The following is an 18,417-nucleotide window of genomic DNA, read 5'->3' as shown; positions in this document are numbered from 1 at the left end:
ATTATTGAATAATAATGTTGTTTTATAGTTATTTTTTACACATATTTTCATGTATTTATCTTAACATTAATTCATTTACTTACATTTTATATTGTTAATATGCACCTGACACTGAATGCTCACTCAAAGAAATATATAAATTCTTAATATGGGCTGTAATCACATTAATTTTCTCTTCTTATTTTTGTGCATTACGTGATCAAGTTTTATCACATATCCCTTGATCACACAAAAATGTTGTTCTTTTTTATTCATGGAGTAGCATATTCACCTGTTCCTGATGTGACCTATTCAGTGTATTATTATATAATGATCAGAATAGGAGATTTATTTATTTGTGAGTTTTTCTTTATTTCGGCAAGCTAAAAGGCTGTGTACCAACTATATTTAGCTTTCTTTCTTTTTCTTAATATCTACCTACATTTTTTCATTCTCTTCGAGTGTGTTTCTCTTTCTTGTTTCCATTTTTCTTCTCCTTTTTAGAAAGGGATTTGGTCTGTTCCTAAAAATGTCTCATGTTTTTGATAATATTTATAAATTTTGTCTGTTCTGCAGTAATTTGTTGTTTTTTTTAATGCTTTTATTTACAGTTGCATCAACAAATAGAGTCATTAGCAACTAAAGTAACACTATCATGTAGTGTTACATAAAACAACAAAAATAAACAATAAACAATACACATAGACAAGTAACAACAACAAATACAACTAAAATACATAAATCAGACAAAAAACACTAAACTGTATTCTTCATTCCACTGTAGGAGAGGAACCGCACAGACATTTTATACCTTCTTTCTGGTTTAGTAGAAATTTCACATCTGAACCCGGGTCTAAATTTTGTCGGATGGTTCCAAAGATTGGGCCATTAAAAAGCAGACGGTGCACGGACCATTTGACCTTGCAAGCCTCACAGATCTTCTGAAGAGAGCAAAATAGATGAGCATGAGTAAGCCTGGTCTGTCCAATCCTTAGCCAAGTTAAGATGACTTGGTCTCTTCTGTTGCTCATGGAAAGAGGTTTGATAAGCACATTCTCCAGATGTTATGTAATGCTGTGAGAGGACTCAGCAGCCAGAATCTATTCCATTAAGCCCGCAATTTTACACGCATTGATCTCATGAAGTCTCTCTCACATGTTGATTGAACTTGGATACCATTTATTGCAGCTCTCTTGGCAGCCTCATTGGCCCATTCGTTCCCAAGGATGCCGCAATGGCCAGGGACTCATATCAGTATCACAGTCTTATTTATCCTTGAAAGGATAACATAAATAATCTGGACGATGGATAACAATAATTTGTTTTTCTTTTAAATCTTTAGAGGTTTCTGCAAATCATTTTACTACATTCTACTAGGTTTTACTACTACGCTTTTTTACTAGGTTTCTACTTTTTTATTTGCAAAGAGGTTAAAATTTTCTTAATTAGTCTATTATTATTCATTGTATAAAGGTTCCTGCAGAACTGGAATTTTCTCCTTTTAAATTTTTCAGTTTGTTATAAAATTTTCATCAGTCTGTATTTTCCAGCTTTCTTTGGTTTTTTTGTAGGTGGGAAGATTTTTCACAAGATTCTTCTTTCGTATTTTTCCTACTAAAACTTTATTATGTAGACATAAACTTTCAGAGGTATAAAAGTTTCTGGTTTTAATGTACTGTATTATGTCTTTATTTTGAATTTCTGAATAAGGACTTTTTGTTATGTAAGTTTTTAGTTAATGTCTATGAGCTTTATTTAGTTTTATTATTAATCACTTATAACTTTCTTCTAGTCTATTTTGTTCTATTATTTCACCAAGGTATTTGAATTGGTTGACCTTTTCTATTTTTCCTATTTCTGTTTTTAAAAGTTTTGGTGTGGCTTAAAAATGTAGCCTTATATTTTGTTGTTTCACTGGAAAATTATAAATCTGTTCTGAGAGCAGTATAATTTAAAATTTCTATTTGTTTTTATGTTGATGCTATATTTTCTGCTAGGCTAATTAATTTATGTATTAAAAAGAAATTTTATTATTTTTTTAAATCTGGAAAAATTTAATTTTTAGAACAAACTAAAAACCAAATCATTGTACATAAAAATACAATCACCAGATAAACACAATGCCCTCTGAAGTATACAAATTTAGCTCTTCTGACTGCATAATGTTTTGTATAGTTCAAACAGGATGTATCTTCAAACAAAGATGTCATCAGTAACATCAGCTGATGTTGCTAATGGCGAGAAGAGAAACACTGAATATGATCGTAGGAATAACTAAAAGAATTTTTAAGATAAAATATGTTATACGTAATTGCAAAAATTTTATATTTTCTAAATCAAAATGTATTTTTTTATTTATTTATTTTTTATGATTACAGAAACACTGAGGAAGTATCCACCAGTTAGTATACTTACAAGAGAATGTGTCGCTGATTATAAATTAAAAGAATCAAATCTCGAAATAAAAAGGGGTTTACGAATTACAATACCATTATATGGAATACATTATGATCCAGAATATTATCCTGATCCAGAACATTTTAATCCGGATAATTTTACTGAAGAAGCTAAGAAATCGAGACATCATTATACTTGGTTACCATTTGGTGAAGGACCTAGAAATTGTATAGGTAAGCAAAATAAATACAGAATGATTCAAAGAAACGAGAAATTTAAAAAATTAAATAACGTTAATGAAAAATTTTTTTTAGAAAATGAATATTATTTCATATAATTGTACAAATTTTGCCATTTTAGGATACATACATTTTAGTTTATATTTTAAAGATGACATCTTGCAGGTGACCTCCTCTTCTACGTAAACACTCACGAAGTCTCTTCGTTAAATTGTTCATGGTTTGACGTAACATCTCAACTGGAATTTCCGCAATTGCTTCTCGGATCTTTGCCTTCAGTTCTTCCGTTGTAGCAGGTCTACTGTGGAACACTTTGCTTTTAAGGTGACCCCACAAAAAGTAATCGCAAGCTGAGAGATCAGGCGATCTGGGAGGCCACCTAATGTCACCACTTCGTGAAATGACACGTTGTCCAAACAATCGGCGTACAGCTGCCATCAATATTCGTGCAGTATGTGTCGTTGCTCCGTCTTGTTGAAACCAGGCTGTGTTAAGAATTGGTGGAAATCTCTTTTGTTGTTTCACAACAAAGGTTTCAAGCACGGCTACGTAACGAGCCGACGTCACTGTAATCGCAAGACCGTTGTCATCCTCAAAAAAATAAGGGCCTATAACACCGTAAGATGACATAGCACACCACACGGTCACTTTCTGGCTGTGCAACGGACGCTGGTGTAGCTGCGTAGGATTTTCTTGCGCCCAGTATCTGAAATTTTGCTTGTTAACAAATCCACTGAGGTGGAAATGCGCTTCGTCTGACATCCACAGTTCGTGAACAAACTCTTCGTTATCATTTATCTTCTGAAGCATTACATTACAGAATTGTGCTCGCACAACTGCATCGTTCGGTTTCAGTTCCTGGACGATCTGCAACTTGTATGGATGGTATTGCAAGTCCTTCACTAACATTCTTCGAACACTTGGACTATGCAATTGTAAAGATGCTGAGAGACGACGGATTGACCGATATGGACTTCGTGTGACAGCATCTTGTAAAGCTTGAACATTCTGTGGTGTACGGACGGTTCGCTCACGGCCTGGAGGTTTCTTTTTCATTGTCGAACCAGTTTCCTCAAAATTAGATATCCATGTTTTAATTGCATGTGCTGATGGAACACGGTCGTGCCGTCCCAGATTAAAATGACGGCGAAATTCTCTACGCGCTCCCTCCACACTGTCATTGTTTTTGTAAAACGCTTTGATAGCAAATGCACGTTGCGCACCACTCCAAGGATCCATGACAACTAAATGGCAGGTTAGGTTAGAGAGGCTGGCACCACTTATCAAGTGGTACCAATCGCCCACTGCTACCAACACAACTTTCAAAATTTCCCGTTTCTTTGAATCACTCTGTATATAGTTTTATATACAGATTGATTCAAAGGCAAATATATATATATATATATATATATATATATATATACATACATTATTTTTTTATTTGTATCATCTACAAATCTCATTAAAAAACAGTTTTACTTTGTATTTTGTTTTCTTTTCTCCCAGTACTTTTTCATTATTTGACTGCCTTGTCTCTTTCCTTTTGGGAAATTCTCTTCCCCTTTTTCTTGATGTTTTTTCCTGAAAATTCATGAAACCTTTTACTCTATTTCTGTAAGTATTTTGGTATAATTTTTTTTTCTTTAATCTTTAATTCCTTCAGATCTTTTTTGATTCCTGAAAATCAGTTATTTTTAAATTCAAAAAGATAGTTATTTTTTTTTAATATTGTTCCCCATTCTAATAAGTGTTTGTAAAAGCCTAATCTTCTTTTTCTTATAGAAGGTGTTATTTTTTTTAATTTTTGGAACTTTCCACTGGTAAAATTTTTTAAAATGGTTTGATAATTTATTTAAAAACGGTAGTGGAAGTATAATAAGGTATTTTCTTACAAGCTGAAGTATTGTGTTACACAAAAACACTTCTATTATCTGATAAGATAACAGATAAACATTTAAGATAACATTTTACGAATCTTTTTTTAATTCCTTTTTTTTAGCACAGTCGGTGATGTCTTCCCAAGATACTTAAATTTGCCTACTTTGCATATTAATTGTCCCTTTCAAAGATTATTTCTTCTACACAGTTCATATCATTGGTTATAATTTTTTTTTTTCATAAGATATTTCTAAACTATCTTTTTACTGTTTTCTGTCAATAGATGTACTTTTAATTTTGCTTCTTCAATATTTGTAGATAGGTTAACTATGTCATCTGTGAAAGCTAAATGATTAACGACTAATTTCTTTGTCCCTAAATATATTTTGAGATTCAATTTAATAGGTATACAAAGAAGTCATTTAGTGTCTACATCAGACTTTTTATATTACTAAAAATGCGTTCTAAAGAATACTAAAAACATTCGAAATGAATTTCGGGATTTGGTGCGGAGATCTCACGGTCTATCAATTTCTGCCAGGCTAATAAAGGTTGATGGCCGTTACTTCTCAAACAACAAAAGAAAAATTATTCTAAAAATTAAAATGTGATTTTTGTTTCAGGAATGCGATTTGGGATTCTTCAGGTTAAAACAGGTCTTGCATCATTATTATCTAATTATAGTTTTCATCGAACACCTGAGACGCAAGTTCCAATTGTGCTTAGTACAAAATCATTTGTAACAACGGCAAAGGATGGAATTAAACTAAAAATTTCAAAACGTCAAAAATAGAATTTAAAAACAATCTGATAAAATTACTTTAATATTAAAAACTAGAAGTATATTTAATTATATACTACTGAGTTTTATTAATATTAATAAATTGTATCTTTTATTCCAATTTTTCTATTTCACTTGATTATTTATTTTTTGTTGATTGTACAAAGCGTATTTCTGTTTTAACTCGACCTTTTGGCTATTAACTTATTTATTTGTATATTGAAAAAGCAGTTATAGGTGTCGCTACAGAATATTACGTTCCTGATTGATAGCTGTTATTCTATATATTAACCATTCTAAAAACATTTCCTACCAGTTTTCACAAAATGAAGAGGTTCGTTAGAACTTATCCGATAAGAGTCCGCAGAACTGGACGGCACAGCCAAGTCAACGAACTATGCTTACAGTTCTAAGTATGATCTAACCTAAAAGTGAAATGAAAATGGGGGAAAAATAAAAAAATTAACATGAAAACATTATATTTTAGTTCAGTTATATTTGTAATAAAGAATACTTTTAAAAAAATACAAATAAATTTTGTTAGACAACGTTTTTTTTCTTCTTTTGATGAACCGCAGGACTCCAATATGCCACTTCTTCCTCAAAACGATGGGTTTACGAATCACACCGCTAGGTAGCAGTACTAGATAGTACTAGGTATAGTACAAAAACTTGATAACGCACTTGAAATAATAAAATTTAAAAAAATATATACTACAGCTTGTTTTAACAGTAAATGCTCTTATGCAAATTAAAGTATTGAAGATGAAACAATTTTTTTAATTCCCATCACTCCTTTAAAAAGGAAATAAAAGTATTAGTTTACAAGAAATTATAGCTGCTAATAAAAGACAAAAAAACATTAACAATAGGAAAACGTTGCAAATGTGGCAACAAATATTTGTTACATAAAATAGAAATAAATTCGATCGGTAAAATTTTCATTCTACAATTAGAACTATTTGAACTAATCGATAGACAAATAAAAAAAAAATCATTTAGTAATAATATAAAAAGTGTGGCCACGGATACGATAAAAATCGAGGGTTACACTTAAGTGGAATATTACATCACGGATTTTCGATTCGTAAAGGTCACATTATTATAGTTTTACTAAAAAAGGAAAACCATGGTGTGAAGTGAACGATATGAGACTATCAACAAAAAAAAAATTAGCCGAAAATTAAAAAAAAATGTATATTTTTTTGTTCTAGAAATGCAATAAATTTTACTAATAAATCTATAAAATAACAATCAGTAATTCATAAAAAAAATAAAAGAATAATCTAACAAAACGCAGTGATATCAAAAAAATAAATTACAATGAAATTGTAAACCGTACGGTAAGAATTTGGCAGATATTATTTCTTCCATCGTTGAAACAACATATAGGCCCAGGTTTGAATAAATATATTGCGACCCATGAACAAGACCTAAGGCGAGTATACGATGGAATGAACACGCTTTCTGAGTTGTCCTCTCCAGACAATAAGACTTCCCAAGCTACCCAAACGGATCCTATTGCGGGTGAAGATTACATGGAGTACATTTTGACCAGCGATTTGAGTGATGAGGAACTTATTGAGCTCCTCCCAAAAAGGTGGCCTAACTCACTTAGGGTGAAAACTGAAGTTGGTTACGGACCTTCCATCTGAAGTCAAAGACACTTGCACTCTTAGAGATTTAAAGAGAGTAGGTGAGCAGGATATGGGTAACAAGCTCGCAGCTGGTGACATCATAAAAGACGAAATAACTCTAATAGGAGATCAAACTGTCGAAGAAAAGAAAAAGAAATTTAGGATACATTATGACTCGGGAGCCCCTGAAAGGAAAACCCTTTCTTGTTTATTGAAGGCGTTCAAAAAGATAGCTATACAGTCACCAAATGCAGCGTACTGCAAATGCACCAAATACTGCCTTCGGGCAGTAAGGAAAATTTCGCCAAGAATATCATATCCTATATCTTCAGAACAAGGGAAGCACCTGTATATGTGTTAACTCTTTAAGGGCACATTGGTAGTAATCAAATCCCGATAAAAAAGGCTACTCCACCGGCGGAGCAAAGCCGAACAGTGATTGTCAAAGCAGAAGGTAAAACGTACGCGGAGCTCCTCCGATCCATGAAGGGCGCCGTCACAAGCGAGGACGCAAATAATGTCATCTCATTGCGAAAGGGGCGCAACGAGGAGCATCATGTCAGGATACAAGGAGCTGAGAAAGCGGAACAATTTACATCTATCCTGATTGACAAGGCTGCCGACCTTCACACGTTGATATAAAGAGCAGAGCTGGAAGGAGAACTGTTGTGCACATCTGAGATGTCGAACACGACACATCAGAGCAAGAGGTTAAGGCCGCCATTATAAATCGTGTGGGCTCTAGCGAGGATGTCAAGATAACATCCATGAGGAAGGGCTTCGGAGAGACACAAAATCATCACGGTCACAGTCATGACCTCTTACAGAGCGGCATGCAAACTGATCGAGAAAAAAATAAGAATCGGATGGATTAGTTGCCGCGCATACATCCGGGAAGATGAAGATAGGTGCTACAATTGTTGGGGCACAGGACATAGAAGGCACGAATGCAAGGGCCCAGATAGGCTCAACCTGTGTTTCAACTGCGGTAGCGGAGGTCACAAGATAGCGGATTGCCTGGAACCTAAGCAATGCCTCGATTGTAAGAGCGGTGAACTCAGGACTGGAGCATGGCAATGTAAGAAAACATCGCATGATTAAAAAATCGCAAGAGCTCCAGTCCCTTAGGAGAAAGAAACAACGTATTCTTAGGAATAACATAGAAGGGTACCAGGAAATAGCCAATAGATACCTCGAGGCAAGAAGAACGCTCAATAAGGCTATTAAGAGACGTAAAAGGGATTGCTGGATCAGGCTCTGCGAAGAACTAGACAGCAATCCCTGGCGCCAGGCATTGTTGGTTAGCTGGCATCTCTCCCGCCACCACCCCGTTCGGTCGCCCTAGAGCATAGACCAAATGTCCGTGCCAAAAAACGGCTACTGTGCCTCTGAAACAGATTTGCGACCTCGTTTTCCTAAATGCTCCTAATGAGCTCCTAACTTGCGTGAGCGGAAAAGCAGGGTGCCGTACAGCACCCGCTTAAGTGTCCCTACCGCTCACTTGTCCACATTAAAACTAAATCGGGGAGGCGCACCCCTTGTTACAAATTAAAACTATCTAGTTACATATTAAAAGACGGCAATTTAAACCGCCACGGCTCGGTCGCTGTTAGTCAGCTAGTGCGTGTCCACCATTTAAAGCGCTTGGAGCTTTTACTGGCTGGTGGCCAGCCATTATTTCAGAGAAAGACTTCTCACAGCTGCGTTATAGGAATCAGTAAAATGCAATTTAAATTTAAAAATCTAACGATGACGGTTGCATCGCAACCTCATCGGACTCCCACACGGTCCGACAATGCGGCTCTCGCCACATTGACTCGCCGTTTATGAGCGGCCAGTTTTCCCCCTGACCTCTAAGTTCCAGGGTGGCCCGGTATCTGGCCCCGCCAAGAGCAGGGCAGTCGAACATCAGATGTTCATTCGACTGGACCTCCCCGCAGACACACAACTCATCAGCCGCTAGGTGAAACCTAAACAGATATTGCATCAAATTCACGTGGTTGATGAACACTTGGGCACCCGCCGCCCTTAAAAATGAATTCGAGGCATACCAACCGCCCAGATTCTGTATAAATCTATACAGAGATCTTCCCTTATTCGTGGTGTGCCATTCATGCTGCCATACCTCCATCGCGAGGCTCCATAGCATCTTTCGCAGGCGGGAAATGGGCAACTGTACGAAATTTGGACCCGGTGCATTGTGATAGCCGTTCCGCTCCGGTTCTAGCCCGGCTCGAAACCGCATCCCAAATGCCTCGGTTTCCCGACCTCTTCGCAACTTCCACATGGCTGCTCGAACTTTCATCACTAAATAGATTGGGAGAACCTTTCCCAATACGGTGGTAGCCTCGTAGGAGGTTGTTTTAAAAACGCCAGTGCATACTTTTAAGGCTCTACGCTGGGCACTCCTTAAATTTTGAAGCAGTGCTCTGTTTCTATCCAACCTGTGCGCCGCGTATACGATCATACTCTCGAAGACACCTCGGTACACCAATTACATTTGGCAACCCGACAGCCCGTAATCCTTCTAAGTTTGTGAATCACAGAGACAGCGTCCGCCGCAATTTGCTTAATGTGGTTGCTAAAAAGCAACTTATCATCAAACAAAACACCTAGGTACTTATGAACCCTTACTCGGCTGATTACACAGCCTTTATACTTAATGTCCCCGACGGGGAGTTTTATTCTTTAAGACTTTGGGGATTGGCGTCCCCACGGGCCTAGCCTCTGCAGCTATTCTTCCCACTACACAGTGAGCTGCAGAACACTTTACATCATACACATATACTACACCAAGAACACTACATAAATTACAACATACACACTTACACAATTACACAACAACATCCTACACTGATATTTCTTACATTAACACTCGGTGGTGTTGCGACATCTTACGAAACGCAACCGTAACCCAAGGTGGGAACAAATCGTGCCGATGGGTGAATGGCTATACGTAGTGAGTCTCGAACGATGTCCTCTGGGCACCAGGGCGAACCCAGTTGTTCTTAGCTCTAGCTCCAGTACGCGTGCGCTCTGCTGGAGTGGTCCATTTTTCGCCGGTACTCGTGGGACCAAAATTTCTGTTCCTATATTAAATTCCAAGATGGTTGGTGGTCCATCTGAAAAAACCACCAAATTAAGTCTTGTGAAGAGACCTCGATCAGCTTTGTCTGACGAGGATAAAAGTCCTACCGAAGAGAACTGCAAATCTTTAGACTTGAACTCTAAAAATATTAGATTCGTTGTTCTCCGAAATAGTCAGGAAGGTGGCTCCCTCCAAAATGTTTCACCTTTCTTAATAAACAAAACTGTAACAGGTGCAAGTGGCTCCCCGAAGAACATCAGGAAATTACGTGACGGATCGATTCTGATCGAAACATTCAACGACGAACAGAGTCGATCAATCTTACGTCTCCGTAATATGGGTGGTATAAATATTAGTGCAGAAAGCCACAAAACTTTAAATACAAGCCGGGGTGTAATTTTTTGTCGAGACCTTTTAGATATAGATATCACTGAAAGAGTTGACGAGCTTTGCCACCAAGATGTTGTTGAAGTGAAACGTATAATGAAACGGCAGAACGGGACAGAAGAACCGACACCGTCTCTTATACTAACATTCAATCTCCCTGTTCCACCAGAGAAGATTAAAGTGGGTTACCTCTCGGTTCGGGTACGACCATTCATACCCAACCCACGGCGATGTTTCAGATGCCAAGGTTTTGGTCACACTACAACATCTTGCACGAAAACTGAGATCTGTGCTCGATGTGCTAAAGAAGGTCACAATGACACGAATTGCGAAGAAAGTGAAAAATGTGCAAACTGCAGTGGTCCACATACAGCCCGCTCCCGAGATTTCCCAATCTTTAAAGAAGAAAAGGCAATTCTCAAAATCTGTACGGAGCAAAAGCTATCTTTCCCGGCCACACGAAGAGAATACAAAAAGTTAAATAATTCACGGAACCTGGTTAAACCAGATGTATCTTTTGCCACCGCTACATCGAAACAAACTCTTACAAACGTTAATAATCAGCAGTGCGGATCCTGCAATGAACTTAAAAAACTTGTTCAGATGCTTTCTGATCAAGTAGCTTCACTTACAGCCACTATCTCAGAGCTGACAAAGATGAATAAAAAGTCTTTCGTCGCAGTTAGTGAATCCAACAGTGTGATACATACGAAAGTTCCTGTTCCCAAAGTCATACCGGCACGAGGAGCGACTATCACAGCTGGCAGTAAGCCACCTAATAAGCTCCCAGTAAAGGGAACCAACATAACCACCCCCGCTGGGATGTTAACTGCAGCATCCCATTCAAATAAATCTCCTCCACCATCACCTCATATACTGGAGGATATGGTTGAAGAACCACCCGACCCTAGGGCATCGGAGTTCTTTAAAATAAAAAATACAAAAAATAAAAACCGAATCACGAACAGCTAATTTTTATATAATTTCCGAAATTTAATTAATTTTTTTTTTTTTTTTTTTTTTTTTACACTTACGAACATTATTCAGTGGAATGTAAGAGGTATTCGGTCCCGCATTGAAGATATTAGAGTACTAGCGCACGCACATGATCCACTAATCATGTGCTTCCAAGAAACTCACCTTCTACAACATGACCCAATTACACTCAGAGGATACTTCTATGAGAGATACGACTGCCTAGTAGACAGTAGGGAGAGTGGTGGAGTAGCGATTTTCATGAAGAATGGGGTGTCAGCTACAAGAATTCAACTAACCACTGTCATTCCTGCTATTGCAGTAAAGGTCTTTATTCCCTTCAAATTGCATATCTGCAATCTGTATCTCTCACCGAACACTGAGTTCAGTGCTTTAGATGTCTCAAATCTCCTCACGCAAATACTATCTCCATCGTTAATAGTAGGAGACTTCAATGCCCATCATATTTCCTGGGGCTCAACCTTCTGCTCCACTCGAGGAAATATGATAAACAGATTGAGACAAGACTTTGACCTTTGCCTACTGAATAATGGATCACACACATTCATGTCCTTATCATCTGGTACTGTATCTAACCTTGATCTCTCCATATGCTCACCGAATGTGCTCCCTCATTTTAATTGGTCTGTTTATGATGACTTTCACGGCAGTGATCATAGACCAATTATTATTGGTTTCGGTGTAGACTGCGAGATTAAAAGAAGGCCACGGAGATGGATTATTGAAAAGGCAGATTGGAACGGATACCATAAAGCATTCCAATCGCAGTATGACGATGGAGCGAACACCCTCGACCAATATTCTTCTTTTACGTCCATTATACTTGAGAATGCCAACAGATATATCCCACAAACATCGAGTAATCTTAGACGTCCTTTCGTTCCATGGTGGAACGATAATTGCAAATATGCTATTAGGAATCGACGGCAGGCACTACGCAAATTTAATCGTAGGCCTGCAACAGAACATCTAAATTTATACCGCAGGGCTAGAGCGTAGTGCCGTCGGATACTCTTGGACGCTAAGAGGAATTCACGGACGAAATACGTGAGCACTATCTCACGCACTACTCCCACGTCTACTGTATGGAAGAAAATTCGTGCAATTGTCGGATCACCGAAACAATCTATTCTCGGTCTTATTGATGAAGGAGAACTCCTTTCATCACCCTCGGAAGAGGCAAATAGTCTAGCAAAATCTTTCCGCTCGGTGTCTGTCACCTCATCATATAATAACGATTTTAAAAGGTACAAGATATAAATAGAAGTATTATCGTTAAACATTGGTGATTGGGTTGGTGAATTAAACACTCCATTCGTATTTAAGGAATTGTTACATGCACTTAAAAACTCACGGGTCAATTCCCCTGGACCGGACAACATTCGCCTTTCCATGCTTTCACACCTTCCTAATTCGGCACTACAACAACTTTTGAATATTTTCAACGGTTTATTCTCCGAACAAGTCTTCCCACCCGGCTGGTCAGAAGCATTTATTATACCAGTACTAAAACCTGGTAAAGACCAAACCAACCCCTCTAGCTACCGCCCTATTTCATTAACAAGCGTTTTGAGTAAAATAATGGAGAGAATGGTATACCGCAACCTTACATGGTACTTGGAGAAACATGGCTTTCTATCGCCAGTACAGTGTGGTTTCCGACAAGGACGATCTTCCATTGATCATTTAGTTTCAATAGAAACAGCCATACAAAACACTTTCCTAAATCGCCAGCACCTCGTCGCTATCTTCTTCGATATAAAAAAGGCGTATGACACAGCCTGGCGACGTGGTATTCTTAACACTCTCAAAGGGTAAGTAAGGGTAAGTTGATTCCCCATAAATGGGGAATCAAGGGCAATATGCTTGCTTTTATCCGGGGATTCCTAAATCACCGAACGGCTCGTGTTCGGGTGGATGATTCGCTCTCAGATAGTGTCATCTTGGAGAATGGAGTGCCCCAAGGTAGTGTATTAAGTGCCACCTTATTTTCTGTAGCCATAAACAGTATTACCAAATGTGTGCAGGCTCCTGTCTCATGTTCTCTATTTGCTGACGATTTTGCTATTTACATTGCAAGCCGTTCAACAACTACAGCAGAGAGACTACTGCATAACACTATATCTCACCTTGAAACTTGGTCCAGGATTACTGGTTTCACATTTTCATCCGAAAAAACAAAATGTGTAGTTTTTTCTCGGCTACGAAACCCTTCTATTCCGCAAGTTTTTCTGAACGGAGAGACTATTACTATTTCTACCTACATCAAGTTTTTAGGTTTATTTTTTGATAGCCGACTTACTTAGGTCAAACATATAAAAGAATTAAAAACAAAATGTTCCAAACTTCTAGATATGATGCGAGTCCTTACTAACACCAACTGGGGAGCCGATAGGTCATGTATGATACGTTTTTACTATTCCTTTGTTCGCTCCCGTTTAGATTATGGTTTTGTCGCCTACTTTTCAGCTCGTCAAACCGTGCTTAAAATGCTGGATAGTGTACATCATGCTTTCCTTCGGCTTGCCACAGGCGCGTTTAGATCAAGTCCTGTCGCAAGCTTACTTGTAGACTGTGGTGAACCATCACTTTGGGATAGACGAGACCAGCTTTTATTATCTTATTTTGCTCGTCTCAGAGGACAGCTAAATCACCCGGTTCTTGAGTCAGTCTTTAGAAATCCTAATCTAGGAAAGTATGAGGACCATCCACGTCGTACTGCACCTGTAGGTGTGGGTACCCAGCGTCTGCTGCAGCATATAAACGTTGACACACCGTCATTCTTTCCTACCTATCCTTGCTCATATCTTCCATGGAGAATAAACCTTATAAATTTTACTTTTGACCTTACGACATACAATAAACAATCAACACTACCTATTGTCTTCCAGCAAATGTTTCAGTGTGTTCTCTCCAAGATGAAACCAGACACGGTTGTATACAGTGATGGATCGAAACAAAACGATACCGTTGGCTGTGCATTTGTTGTCAATGAAAGAACTTATATGTTTGGTCCACCCGGTATTACGAGTGTGTTTACCGCTGAACTATACGCTATAAATAAGGCTCTAAACATCATTAACCCTAAATATAGAAAATTTCTTATTTGCAGTGACTCGTGTAGTGCTCTCCAAGCATTAAAAAACTTTTATTCCACACATCCTATCGTCATTGAAATTTACAACGCAATCGCTGAGTTTAATAATCGCAACACAGAAGTAACTTTTTGCTGGGTCCCAAGCCACGTAGGGATTTTAGGTAATGAACATGCAGATTCCGCTGCCAAAGAAGCATGTAACCAGCCTCCTTTCACCACCCGAGCTGCTACTTCTGATTTTATTAATTATGTAAAACAATCACTAAGAGCAAAGTGGCAAGGTGACTGGACGGCTACTGTAGATAATAAACTCCGGCAGATTAAAAATTCTATGTTGCCATGGGACTCCTCTGGTAGAAAATCTCGGCGTGAGGAAGTAGCCCTCTGTCGGTTGCGGATAGGACACACCAGGGTCACACACGGACACCTGATGACAAGAAAACAAGCACCCCTATGCACACGATGCAACTGCCGCATGACTGTGCACCACATACTCGTAGACTGCATATGTTATGTGGCATTGCGTCGTAAGTTTAAATTACCCAGAAACATCCGTGGTGTGTTGTGCAACGACAATGAAGTTTTAAACCGGTTGTTCCTTTTTCTGCGTAGTGTAGGGTTAACCCAAAAAATTTAACATTGTCGGGTATATAACTTATTCTAGAAAAGTTTTTAATAGATTTGATTTTGTTAACCGAGGAGGGAGCCTTTTACACTCCCTATCCGAATCTGTTAAATTTTATTTTTTATATAGTTTTTTTATTTATTATTTTAACTTTTATGTTTTAATGACTCAGTCTGTGATATTAGTTTTAAGATTCTAGTGATATTAGTTTTAAGTTTTATTTTTTTAACTTAGTTTTAAGTTTTATTTAATTTCTTTATTTTAGTTTTAACCTAGTTCTATGTTTTATGTTTGTTGCTTATTTTTTTAAAACTTTTTTGTATCATTTTTGTGCTCTTGTTATCCGAGAATGGGCCTTTTACACCCATCTCGGACTTTGTTTAACTGTTTTGTTTTATTTTTATTTTAAGTTTTAGTTTTACGTACTAATTTTAATTACTTTTATTTTTTTTTCATAAAAAAAAAATACCCGGGCGATGATAACGTACAGAAGTTTTTCGCCCTCCACAAAAAAAAAAAAAAAAAAAAAAAAAAATACCCTATGTGGGGGTTTCGACTGCATGATAATTTGTCTGCGCCCTTCACAAGCATGAACTTCGTCTTGGGCACAGAAATCTTTAAGTTTTGCATGTCCATCCAGCCTTCGGCTGTTGTCAAAGCCGCCTGCGCTCTACTTTCTAGCTGCGGTCGTGAATTTCCACGCACTAAAAGGAGACAGTCATCGGCGAAAGCCTGGGCCGTGACTCTTCTGGGAATGTCAACCCCAGAAATCCGTCGAACACCAGGTTCCACAGCAGGAGACCGAGAACGGAACCCTGCGGGCTTCCCCTGGTGACGGATTTTTCCACAACTAGGTGCGCATCTTTAAACAGAGCCGTACAGTTAGACAAATAGTCTCTTACCACGGCCTGCATGGCTTCGGGAACATTGCGGCGCTCCAAAGCATAAAGGACAGAACTCCAACACAAGGAAGGAAATGCTGCCTCTATATCAATAAAAATAGCCAAAGCATTCGGCGCTTTCCACCTCGGTAAGAGCATTTAAGATGCAATCCTCGGTGCCAACCCTTTTCATGAAGCCATATTGGCCTCGATTTAGAATACAGCTCATATCGATGCTTTCCTCGAGCCGTTCCACAACCAGCCTTTCAAGCAACTTGCCGAGAACCGGCAAGAGGCTGATGGGTCGATAACTGCCGACCTCACCAGGATCCTTTCCAGGTTTCAGAAGTACCCTCACCAAAGCCACCTTCCAGCAAACCGGAAAGCAGCCCCAGCTTAGGCATCCCGTGAACAGTCTGCCAAGTGGCTGTCTTATGACAGTCAATAGATGCTGAGAAATATCCGGGTCAAGTTTGGAGCCAGGCATATCGTATTGTGACCAAAAAGTTCGGGAGACTTAGCCTATTCTCAATAAGACCAGTATTGCAAAGTGGGTAGCCAGGTTGTTCCCGCATACAGTGCCTGATATCGTGAGATCCACACCTTGCGACAATAAAAGATTCACTATGGAAGAGCTACAACTTGCGGCGAGGAGTTTGGCAACCAAAAAGAGCCCTGGCCCGGACAAGATTCCCGCAGCAGTAATCAAGGGGCTGGTTCAGAAGGCTCCCTGAGAGATGCTCGAGATTGCCAGCCACGGCATGGAGAACGGAGACTTCCCGACTGCTGGAAGGAGGCCAGAGTGGTATCCTACCTAAAGGTACCTCTTCGGAGGAAGATATAACCTATAGACACCTGAGCCTCCTTAACACGATGGGGAAGCTAGTAGAAAAGATGCTGGCTGGCCGCATCATCAAAGAACTAGAAGAGGGAGCCGGAATCAGAACTAACCAGTACGGGTTTATGCGGGAGCGATCCACGCAGGCCATCTGCCGAATTTCGGAATGGGCCGACGAGGTGAAGAGAGGCACTTGGCGAACCAGGAGAATTCCACTGATGCTGTCACTAGACATAAAAAACGCGTTCGGAGCTATTGGTTGGGGTCACATTGATGACGCAATTGCGGCTAGGGGCCTCAGCCCATACCTACGTAGACAAATTGAATGTTACTTGTCCAACAGAGGATGTCTGGCGGAAGCACAGGAGGAAACAGTACATTTTCAAATGCACGGTGGAGTTCCGCAGGGCTCTGATCTGGGGCCGTTGTTGTGGCTGGTGATTATAGATGAACACCTTCAGAAGGAGTTTCCTGACGGCGTCCAGGTCCTGGCTTTGCAGATGACCTTGCAGTCTCGTAGAGGGAAGGACGGTCTTGGAGGTGCGGGAGAGGGTGTATGCGGCCATCGACACTATACAGGAGTGGTTGAGGTCCAGGGGTCTGCAACTGTCTACGGAAAAATTCCGGTGTATTGGCTTTACGGGTAGAAGAGTGCTAGAACCGTTTAATATTTCTATCAACGGTCATGCTATAGAAGAAGCGAATAACATCAAGTACTTAGGAGTCATCCCCCAGAAAAACGGTAGATACACTGAGCTCATAGACAGTGTATGCAACAAGGCAGAAAGGATGATAAAAAGTTTAAACATCATTATGTCATCGCAGAATGCGCTCTATCGCCATCAGGCGCAACAAGGAGAGACTAGCCAAGACGCACAGGCGTGTGCTCCTAGGTGTCGTGTCCGCATACAGGACAGTGTCCTACGCACCCTATTGACCTCCTATTGACCTATTCGCAAAAAAAGGGTGGAGAGGGCACAAGGTAAGCCAGAAAAAGAGGTCAGGTGCTGTTTATAATATCTGGCAGGAAAGATGGTCGCAAGAAGGTGTGGGTCGATAGACGAGCAGCCTCATCCCCAACATCAAACCGTGGTTGTCGAGAAGATTTGGTGAGGTTTATCATCACCTATTGCAGTTTTTTACAGGACATGGTTCCTTCAATAACTACCTACACAAAATAGGCAAGAGAGAAGAACCAATTTGCAATTACTGCAACGAGATAGATGATGCTGAGTATACCTTTTATGAGTGCAATAGGTGGGACACACTTAGACGTAGTAAGGCACTCACAGGTATAACTCCAGAGACAACAATTGAATACATGCTAAGAAGCGAGTTAAACTGGAATAATATTGCTAGTTTTGTTAGACAAGTCGTACTACAGAAATACTCCGATGAGAGAAGACAAGGTGTTGGCTAGAATAGGACTGGGTGGACAGCCTTGCTGGTGAGGTCCAACATGCTGCGATGTGTTGGCACTGATGAGCCACCAAGGAATCCATAGGTAACAGTCAGGTAACAGCACACTGAATACCGAAAAGATCCGGCACCGCGTCACGAGTTGGTCTAGTGGTGAACTCGTCAGCGTAAATCA

General features: G+C 39.3%; 1 protein-coding gene across 1 annotated transcript in view; it reads left to right on the top strand.

Annotated features, from left to right (window-relative positions):
• LOC142318190 (putative cytochrome P450 6a17) overlaps window positions 1-5,822 on the top strand; it is a 37,174-nt gene extending 31,352 nt beyond the window's left edge. Inside the window, exons 5-6 of the mRNA XM_075354742.1 lie at window positions 2,358-2,609; window positions 5,117-5,822. Of these exons, the coding sequence (XP_075210857.1) occupies window positions 2,358-2,609; window positions 5,117-5,286 (422 nt within the window). The 3' untranslated portion in view covers window positions 5,287-5,822. The remainder of the gene's footprint in view (window positions 1-2,357; window positions 2,610-5,116) is intronic.
• Window positions 5,823-18,417: the final 12,595 nt, after the last annotated feature.

The sequence above is a fragment of the Lycorma delicatula genome, chromosome 1 (assembly GCF_047948215.1).
Source record: "Lycorma delicatula isolate Av1 chromosome 1, ASM4794821v1, whole genome shotgun sequence".
Classification (NCBI taxonomy): domain Eukaryota; kingdom Metazoa; phylum Arthropoda; class Insecta; order Hemiptera; family Fulgoridae; genus Lycorma; species Lycorma delicatula.
This window is presented reverse-complemented; position numbering and strand designations above follow the sequence as displayed.